Source organism: Daucus carota, chromosome 3 (assembly GCF_001625215.2).
Source record: "Daucus carota subsp. sativus chromosome 3, DH1 v3.0, whole genome shotgun sequence".
In the NCBI taxonomy this organism is placed as follows: domain Eukaryota; kingdom Viridiplantae; phylum Streptophyta; class Magnoliopsida; order Apiales; family Apiaceae; genus Daucus; species Daucus carota.
Genome location: NC_030383.2, coordinates 9,807,268 through 9,817,783, shown reverse-complemented (window position 1 = coordinate 9,817,783; position 10,516 = coordinate 9,807,268). Strand labels below are relative to the sequence as shown.

General features: G+C 32.3%; 1 protein-coding gene across 1 annotated transcript; it reads right to left on the bottom strand.

The window, feature by feature from the left end:
- Nucleotides 1-603: 603 nt before the first annotated feature.
- On the bottom strand, nt 604-2,522 carry LOC135151366 (protein FAR-RED IMPAIRED RESPONSE 1-like). Its single transcript, XM_064089778.1, has 4 exons — nt 2,498-2,522; nt 1,247-2,183; nt 893-1,151; nt 604-798 (listed from the first exon to the last, which is right to left on the bottom strand). The coding sequence occupies exons 1-4, from the start codon at nt 2,520-2,522 to the stop codon at nt 604-606; spliced, it is 1,416 nt and encodes a 471-aa protein (XP_063945848.1).
- Nucleotides 2,523-10,516: the final 7,994 nt, after the last annotated feature.

Sequence of the window (10,516 nt, the reverse complement as noted above, 5' to 3'; positions counted from 1 at the left end):
TGATTTGTAGATTATATTTAAATAGAAAATTATCCACTTAATTAATTTAATCATATAAATTCATAAATTAAATTAATTCGAGAGTGAATTAATTTAACAAATAAATTACATAATTAATTTAATTATTTGAGAAGTGAAATAATAATCTTATTAAATATTTAATCACCCATTAATCAGCAGAACTACTTCCCGTCTTCTTTAAACATTAAAAACTCCGTCTTGATCAGTCGAGCGAACGAACCATCAACTTTGCTTGACTTCAAATATTCAATTTGAATAACTGATACACAGATGCACTGTCTGGTTCATCTGTATCTAGTTAAATCAAATATTCTTGGTCAAATAAACATTAAGAATTTGATTTGTTCGTCGAGACTTCGTCTTGTAAGTACTTCTTCATTAAATGGAATCTTCTGATAAAATAAAGTATAGAAACTTTATATCTTCTGAACTCCTGGACGTGCCACAAAAGATTATTTGTGCACTGAGGCTTGAACATATTAATGAACTTCTTTCAGTGGTGTGCAGCAGCATCCTGGAATTTATCTGACATATAATTCCCATAAATAATTTGACGTTCTTCGTACGGATTCCGTTGACTTGCTATTTACTGAGCTTTCTTATCTGAATTGAGTTGTACCTCTTTAAATACAAATAGGCTGAACATATGCCTTTCACGTATTCTGATATAACCGCATCCCATCCTTCCTCAAATTGTATAGGTGAAGAGTTTTCTGAATAAATCACAGACTTCAATTTGCCCATAAAAACTTTATCAGTAGCACGCTTCGGACCAATCTGTGTCAAAAATGAGTTTCCCAATTATGACCATTTGAAACAATATTCCAGATGTCTTAACTACAAAATATGAATTAATAGTTGAGCACCAAACCTGAGATGGTAGCTTATTCATTATATGCCACATGCATAATCTGTGTTTTGTAGCAGTCCAATTAATCTGAATTGCCTTTTTAATTGCAGGACACTGATCTGTTATCACACACGTTGGTGCACGCCCCATTGCATGTTTGAAGGTATTAATCAACCATTTAAAATTCTTATAATCCTCTTTTGCAATCAAAGACGCCCCAAAAGTTACGTTCTTCCAATGATTATCAACCCCGGTGAAGGGGACAAAAACCATATTATATCTTGCATAAAAAAAAGAAATAATCCGGTTAGTTTGCATTATAAAAAACAAACTGCAGGACAGATGTAATAATAGTAGAAGTGCACAAGTAATTACTTGTTAGTACGGAACGTAGGATCAAAGGAGACAATGTCACCGAAAATCTCATAATTAGCTTGCCCTATTGCATCCGTCCAGAAAAGGCCAGTAAGATGACCCTCTCGATCCATCTTGTAGTCAAAGAAAAACTTATTATCTTCTGCCTTCGTTCTCGTTTTGAACTTGTCAAGTATCATACAAGCATCGTGCTCACCAATGCCAAGCTTAACATCACGTGCAAAATTCTTGAAGTCTGAGCAAGTTGCACCAACATTCTCGTAAGCACCAACCATCTCTTTGGCTAAATTGTAAGCTCTTGTTGCACCAATCTTCACTCGAGAGCAATCCATAATCAAATTCTGATGACTTTTGGATACGTTACGATTACATCTCAAAAACATACTTTCAACCCCTTCTGCTAGAGGATGGTTATGCTCCTCCACAAAACTCATTACAACAAATCCACGTTGCCCTGCGGCTTTAAGCACAATTCGAGCTTCACACCAACATCTACGCGACGTTGTTCTCCTGCCTTGAGAACTACCGGCATCCATATCATCTATAGACTTTTGTTTGCCCGGAGTTGGATTGCCACCACAATTACACTGCATGACTTTGGAAACAACATTACCCTTTCTGTTGGATTTTTGACCAGACTTACGAACATCAAAACCACCTTGCCTGCCATATTCCCGATAAAAAAGAAATGCATCTTCTAGGGTTGGAAAATGCTGGCTTGTTCGTGGTTTATAAATCTCGTCACATGATGGAGTCCATAATTTGGCTCCAGTAGGCAATATGGAAACTTTTGGAGCTGCCACTTTGGGGTATTCACGTTCAACTTCTATATTGATCTCCTCTTCATCATCCTCATCACTTTCAGATGTTTCAGAATCGGAATCTCTATATGATTGTTCAGAGTCTGAACTTTCGACGTGGGGGACTTTTTGCTCACCTATCCATGAAAAAATATTATAAGTACACCTAACCATATGGGCAGTACCAAAATTAAACGGATCACAGCGTAAACATCAAAAAAATAAACTGAAGATTCGACTGAGGAACATAAGTACAGGTGCAGAACACAGCGAAAACCAACGAAGACTATGTGCAGAACGAAAAAAACCATTTCTCTGTACTGATGATACGATGGAAGACATATACATGACTTATACACATGTCCTGCACTGAAAATTTATGCACAATGGGCCTTGCAGTACAGGACTTCAAATACACATAAGATGCATCAAAAAATCATACAAAACTTACTTGATTCGGCATTCTTATTAGCCATTAGACAAAATACACAGAATGTTCCCCGAAGTAAATATATTGCCTCACACGTATGAAAAAACAGCAATTTAGAAGATGAAATATTAAATGGTTTCGTAGGTGCAGGACACTTGTATTACAAACACTCCTGGAAACCCTCAGTGGCAGTTGTAACTGCATGAAAAGATAAGCACGCACCTCCTATTCAAAAAACTGCACGTTTGGCTTTTAAAAAATAAAAAAAACTAAGAAAGAAAATAATAATCCAAAAAACATATTAGCCATTGGATGTAATAGAAGATTGAGGGCCCAGATTGGGACTCCAAGGACTCCAAAAATTATAGGACTCCATATAACTTTTGTCTATATATATATATATATATATATATATATATATATATATATATATATATATATATATATATATATATATATATCAGTGTGTGGTTACTTTTTATTTTGAAACAAATATGCTAATCTAATACTAATAGAAAGTCATAAGACATCTACACCAATGATCTGAGTTGAAAAATTTATAAATTGCAATCACATGTTCTCATGAAAAAACATTTAAAAGAATATTTTGAAAATAATGGATAAACAAATATAATTACCCATTTCATGCATTCTTGTTGAATTATTAATTTATTAAATTATTAATTAATACCTTCTTCGTTATGCAAACTATCGCGCATTTCATACAAAATAATTAAGGTGCCAATGGATAGTGACCAGTTTCTTATTTTCCTAATCAGTTATTAGTCAATAATCATTGTTATGAGATGCCTAATTTGAATGGTTTTACATTTCCGGGTCCAATTATCCATTTCAAGATGCAGCGACCGAATTGAAAGGGACCGCCGGACGGTAACATAAATTACCTCGACACTATTTCTTATTTGATTTAAAGTTTGGTCAAATAATTGACGAAAATGTTCTTTTATGCTTCCAATTTACCAATACCAGACAAAAGTATAACTCGAATTTATACAATTTTGATCTATTTAAGATTGACTAAAAAGACAATTACAAATTCATTTGAGCTTCAAAAGCAATAATAACTTTTTTGCTGCCCGACTCTTTCGAAATTCTGGACTTGGATGAATGCTGTTTGGCAGGGGCTGTTCACGTGCATGGTCCACATGGAGGGGGGTGTTTGGCTGAACTTCTAAGCCCAGCTTCTGGATTTATAAGTTAAAAACATTTATTTGTACTATTTGTGTAAAAAATCAAAAACCATTTATAAAAAACTAGGAATGGTAGCTTTTGTTTCACGAATTCTACTTATTACCCAAACACTTTAATCACTTATAAGTCTTAACTTATTTCTCACTTTTAGTTCACTTTTTTACTTTAAGCAAGAAAAACTTATTTTAAGCTCAGCCAAACGGCCCCGAAATCTTTATCACTTATATTTTGTAGTCAGCTCTGTTTCGACGTTTTGCACATGTAAAACAAGCACAGGCCTCCCAGGAATTGACCAAGCAGGAACTAGTTGATGGGGGCGTTTGTGTCTTTTATTACACATAACCATTTGTTCCTCATGACGTGCTTCTTCCAGTAGATGCGCACATATTGTTTTTTAGCAGACCAGATTCAAGTAATCTTATTTTAATAAGATTCCGCTCTACTCTGATTAAAACACAGTATTTAAATCATCCCTTTTTCAATTTTGAGTTCAAAATTTAAATATCGAGTTTAAGAAGTTCAAGAGTATCCTAAACTAACGTCCTCAATTAGAATTTAAGTCATTTTATATATACGAGTGTTCGAACATTGTCTTAATGATGTCTTAAAACACTAGGTAATTCACTGAGTGCCTCATTTCTAAGGCATCACTAGGCATGCCCTATCACAATTCTATCAATGAAATATTTTCTTCCCTCCCTTTTTACACATCTCTTCTCTCTCATATTTTTTCTTTGCTCCAATTTTAATTCAAATATAATCTATACTATACTATAAAAAGCCAACATAGGTATAATTTGTAGTCGTACAAAATTTTGGTTTGGTAGTCTCCGTTAAAACTAAAAGTCTACAACATGTAGATAGCTATTAAACAGTTTCATATACTAAAAACACTCCTTATGTATATTAATATCTTTTTAAAATATAATTTATAATTAGTTGAAAAAGATGAAACTACTGTTAATAACATATATTAATATTAAAAAAAAATTATAGATAAATGTATAACTAATTATAAATATACAATTTTGAATATCTTTTGTCTAAAATACATATAAATAATTAGAGACGCTACTTTTTAATTATAACGTATTCTACTCGAAATTTAACTCTAACGTGTTCTATTTCATTACAAACACGAACCATTACGTAACATACGAAGATATATGAAATATGAAAATTTTGATTTAAAATTAATTGAATAATAAACTATCACATATTAATATCAGATTAATAATTATAGATAGATAATAAATTATGAAAGCTAAATTTCCGTTAGAAGATATAATCAGTTGGTTAATATAATTTAACTAAAATTCAAATTATTAATACTAAAATACTAATAAAATGGTGTTAAGATTTAAATTATAATTAATAAATTACGAGTTATATAAGCGCCCGTGCTTTGCACGGGTTAAAGGCTAGTATTATATTAATCATAAAACACAATTTTAAGGCATATTATTGAAGTTAATGTACAAAAAGCATGTCTCAAATCACTAGGATACATTATTTTATTATATTTATAAAACATATGGTAGAACAATTGGACTTGCTCCAAGTAATATATTCTGCATTAGTTCCGGTCACCGAAATGATACTCGGGAAGTTCGGATGACCTGTGCGAACTTGAATCGGGAATGATAACGAGTGCTATGGAAATGGGTATCACAAGGGGTGTGTAAAGAATCTGTACCAAGTGGTGTTGAGGTTTCAATTTCATTAAAAAAAATTATTAATCCAAACACCAACATATGGATTTGAAATTCAGATTTCCGTTATGATAAGAAGTTTCATGTCGGGGCTTTACAACATCTTCAATGATGTTAGATACGATGTTTGACTAGATTGGACCTATAAGCCATTATATAAAATTTGTTGAATCTATAAGACATTGTGCTTCGATATTATTGGCTATATAATGGTTGATTATAATTTGAAAATAATATGTTTTTTTTTGATAAAAAGGAATCGATTCATTAATTAAAGCCATACGGCATCTACAAATACAATCGAAATTGGACAGACGCTGAAGAATATCGTTGTTGAATCCTTCCTTCTTGGAGAGGCAACTGAGCGATTTGAAGATGATTTGAATATATGCACTTGTTTTCATCTGATTGGTTTTCACCTGAATGTTCTGAACAATCGACCATAGATGCGATCCCATAATAACCTTCAAACCTGAATTAAACCCATAACAATCATGCCGACCAATAACCTCGATCATGGAGAATATCAAAACACACCAAAACAAAACAAACCAACTCTCACAAGAAGGAGAGACTAACAAAACCCAAATAAATTGGGAACTTATTGAATGAAAAATAAGGTTTCAAAACAAGAAAGTAGAAAAAAGAAGAAATCGGGGCTTTCCACCAGTGGAAACCGATGGAAGCCCCTTCAAAAATATCAGATGGAGGCTAGGGTTTTGAGAGAGAGAAAGAGGGTATTAACCACTAATTTTGAAATGAAAAAAATAATATGTTATTAATATCTTAGATTGCTATAAATAGGATATATTACTTTAATATGGTGGGTGTCTGGCATTAAAAAGCGGAGCTTCTTTTCCATGAAAAACCCGTCTCGAAAAAATATGAATTAAGGTCGGGGTTTTTATATTTCGAGTCGGGTAATTTTTTACCTGAAAAACTCGGGTCGGGTTCGGGTTGACCCAGTGTACCCGAACCCGACCCAAAATATTTATATATATAATATATTATATTAATTATATATATTTATATTTTAAAATTACATATACTTATGATATATTTATAGATGATTAAGAATATTTTTGTTCACATATAATCTCATTAAATTATTATTATATATTTTTAATATATTATAATAGATATAATTAAAATAATTAAAGTTTATTAAATTTCAGGTCAAAACGGGTCATTTTCGGGTCAATCTGGTACTGAACAGGTCGGGTTCGAGTTGAAATTTTTTAACCCATTTCAGTTTCGGATCGGGTTCAGGCTGACCCAAAAACTTAACAGGGTAAGACAACCCGACCTGAACCCGACCCATTACTCGAAATTGCCACCCTTAATCGGGGATCGAGTTTTACTTTCTTTTTATTAATGTTCTACACTTGTGTTATTGTGATTTAGGATTTAATTTTCCCGTTTTTATAATTAATGTTTTCACTAATTTAATTGATTTTGAATTTTGAGTTGATTTCTAGGTTGTTGTTGTAGTTGTTTTTTAGGTTGTAATGTTTTGCCTCGCAGGAATTATTTTTCTGTCTTGCAACCGGTTGCAACTTAGTATGCAAACAAATATATTTTTTAATTTTTTTTTCAAAGTTGCCTTTCTAGTTGCATATGGTTATATTAATCATAAAACACAATTTTAAGGCATATTATTGAAGTTAATGTACAAAAAGCATGTCTCAAATCACTAGGATACATTATTTTATTATATTTATAAAACATATGGTAGAACAATTGGACTTGCTCCAAGTAATATATTCTGCATTAGTTCCGGTCACCGAAATGATACTCGGGAAGTTCGGATGACCTGTGCGAACTTGAATCGGGAATGATAACGAGTGCTATGGAAATGGGTATCACAAGGGGTGTGTAAAGAATCTGTACCAAGTGGTGTTGAGGTTTCAATTTCATTAAAAAAAATTATTAATCCAAACACCAACATATGGATTTGAAATTCAGATTTCCGTTATGATAAGAAGTTTCATGTCGGGGCTTTACAGCATCTTCAATGATGTTAGATACGATGTTTGACTAGATTGGACCTATAAGACATTATATAAAATTTGTTGAATCTATAAGACATTGTGCTTCGATACTATTGGCTATATAATGGTTGATTATAATTTGAAAATAATATGTTTTTTTTGATAAAAAGGAATCGATTCATTAATTAAAGCCATACGGCATCTACAAATACAATCGAAATTGGACAGACGCTGAAGAATATCGTTGTTGAATCCTTCCTTCTTGGAGAGGCAACTGAGCGATTTGAAGATGATTTGAATATATGCACTTGTTTTCATCTGATTGGTTTTCACCTGAATGTTCTGAACAATCGACCATAGATGCGATCCCATAATAACCTTCAAACCTGAATTAAACCCATAACAATCATGCCGACCAATAACCTCGATCATGGAGAATATCAAAACACACCAAAACAAAACAAACCAACTCTCACAAGAAGGAGAGACTAACAAAACCCAAATAAATTGGGAACTTATTGAATGAAAAATAAGGTTTCAAAACAAGAAAGTAGAAAAAAGAAGAAATCGGGGCTTTCCACCAGTGGAAACCGATGGAAGCCCCTTCAAAAATATCAGATGGAGGCTAGGGTTTTGAGAGAGAGAAAGAGGGTATTAACCACTAATTTTGAAACGAAAAAAATAATATGTTATTAATATCTTAGATTGCTATAAATAGGATATATTACTTTAATATGGTGGGTGTCTGGCATTAAAAAGCGGAGCTTCTTTTCCATGAAAAACCCGTCTCGAAAAAATATGAATTAAGGTCGGGGTTTTTATATTTCGAGTCGGGTAATTTTTTACCTGAAAAACTCGGGTCGGGTTCGGGTTGACCCAGTGTACCCGAACCCGACCCAAAATATTTATATATATAATATATTATATTAATTATATATATTTATATTTTAAAATTACATATACTTATGATATATTTATAGATGATTAAGAATATTTTTGTTCACATATAATCTCATTAAATTATTATTATATATTTTTAATATATTATAATAGATATAATTAAAATAATTAAAGTTTATTAAATTTCAGGTCAAAACGGGTCATTTTCGGGTCAATCTGGTACTGAACAGGTCGGGTTCGAGTTGAAATTTTTTAACCCATTTCAGTTTCGGATCGGGTTCAGGCTGACCCAAAAACTTAACAGGGTAAGACAACCCGACCTGAACCCGACCCATTACTCGAAATTGCCACCCTTAATCGGGGATCGAGTTTTACTTTCTTTTTATTAATGTTCTACACTTGTGTTATTGTGATTTAGGATTTAATTTTCCCGTTTTTATAATTAATGTTTTCACTAATTTAATTGATTTTGAATTTTGAGTTGATTTCTAGGTTGTTGTTGTAGTTGTTTTTTAGGTTGTAATGTTTTGCCTCGCAGTAATTATTTTTCTGTCTTGCAACCGGTTGCAACTTAGTATGCAAACAAATATATTTTTTAATTTTTTTTTTCAAAGTTGCCTTTCTAGTTGCATATGGTTATATTAATCATAAAACACAATTTTAAGGCATATTATTGAAGTTAATGTACAAAAAGCATGTCTCAAATCACTAGGATACATTATTTTATTATATTTATAAAACATATGGTAGAACAATTGGACTTGCTCCAAGTAATATATTCTGCATTAGTTCCGGTCACCGAAATGATACTCGGGAAGTTCGGATGACCTGTGCGAACTTGAATCGGGAATGATAACGAGTGCTATGGAAATGGGTATCACAAGGGGTGTGTAAAGAATCTGTACCAAGTGGTGTTGAGGTTTCAATTTCATTAAAAAAAATTATTAATCCAAACACCAACATATGGATTTGAAATTCAGATTTCCGTTATGATAAGAAGTTTCATGTCGGGGCTTTACAGCATCTTCAATGATATTAGATACGATGTTTGACTAGATTGGACCTATAAGACATTATATAAAATTTGTTGAATCTATAAGACATTGTGCTTCGATATTATTGGCTATATAATGGTTGATTATAATTTGAAAATAATATGTTTTTTTTTTGATAAAAAGGAATCGATTCATTAATTAAAGCCATACGGCATCTACAAATACAATCGAAATTGGACAGACGCTGAAGAATATCGTTGTTGAATCCTTCCTTCTTGGAGAGGCAACTGAGCGATTTGAAGATGATTTGAATATATGCACTTGTTTTCATCTGATTGGTTTTCACCTGAATGTTCTGAACAATCGACCATAGATGCGATCCCATAATAACCTTCAAACCTGAATTAAACCCATAACAATCATGCCGACCAATAACCTCGATCATGGAGAATATCAAAACACACCAAAACAAAACAAACCAACTCTCACAAGAAGGAGAGACTAACAAAACCCAAATAAATTGGGAACTTATTGAATGAAAAATAAGGTTTCAAAACAAGAAAGTAGAAAAAAGAAGAAATCGGGGCTTTCCACCAGTGGAAACCGATGGAAGCCCCTTCAAAAATATCCGATGGAGGCTAGGGTTTTGAGAGAGAGAAAGAGGGTATTAACCACTAATTTTGAAACGAAAAAAATAATATGTTATTAATATCTTAGATTGCTATAAATAGGATATATTACTTTAATATGGTGGGTGTCTGGCATTAAAAAGCGGAGCTTCTTTTCCATGAAAAACCCGTCTCGAAAAAATATGAATTAAGGTCGGGGTTTTTATATTTCGAGTCGGGTAATTTTTTACCTGAAAAACTCGGGTCGGGTTCGGGTTGACCCAGTGTACCCGACCCCGACCCAAAATATTTATATATATAATATATTATATTAATTATATATATTTATATTTTAAAATTACATATACTTATGATATATTTATAGATGATTAAGAATATTTTTGTTCACATATAATCTCATTAAATTATTATTATATATTTTTAATATATTATAATAGATATAATTAAAATAATTAAAGTTTATTAAATTTCAGGTCAAAACGGGTCATTTTCGGGTCAATCTGGTACTGAACAGGTCGGGTTCGAGTTGAAATTTTTTAACCCATTTCAGTTTCGGATCGGGTTCAGGCTGACCCAAAAACTTAACAGGGTAAGACAACCC

Excerpts from the sequence above, each read along its gene's own strand:
- LOC135151366 (XM_064089778.1), bottom strand. The coding sequence starts at position 2,522 with ATGGCTAATAAGAATGCCGAATCAA. Across the intron at positions 2,184-2,497 it reads TAATAAGAATGCCGAATCAA|GTGAGCAAAAAGTCCCCCAC; the intron begins GTAAGTTTTGTA and ends TTTCATGGATAG. Across the intron at positions 799-892 it reads TGAATAAGCTACCATCTCAG|ATTGGTCCGAAGCGTGCTAC; the intron begins GTTTGGTGCTCA and ends TTTTTGACACAG.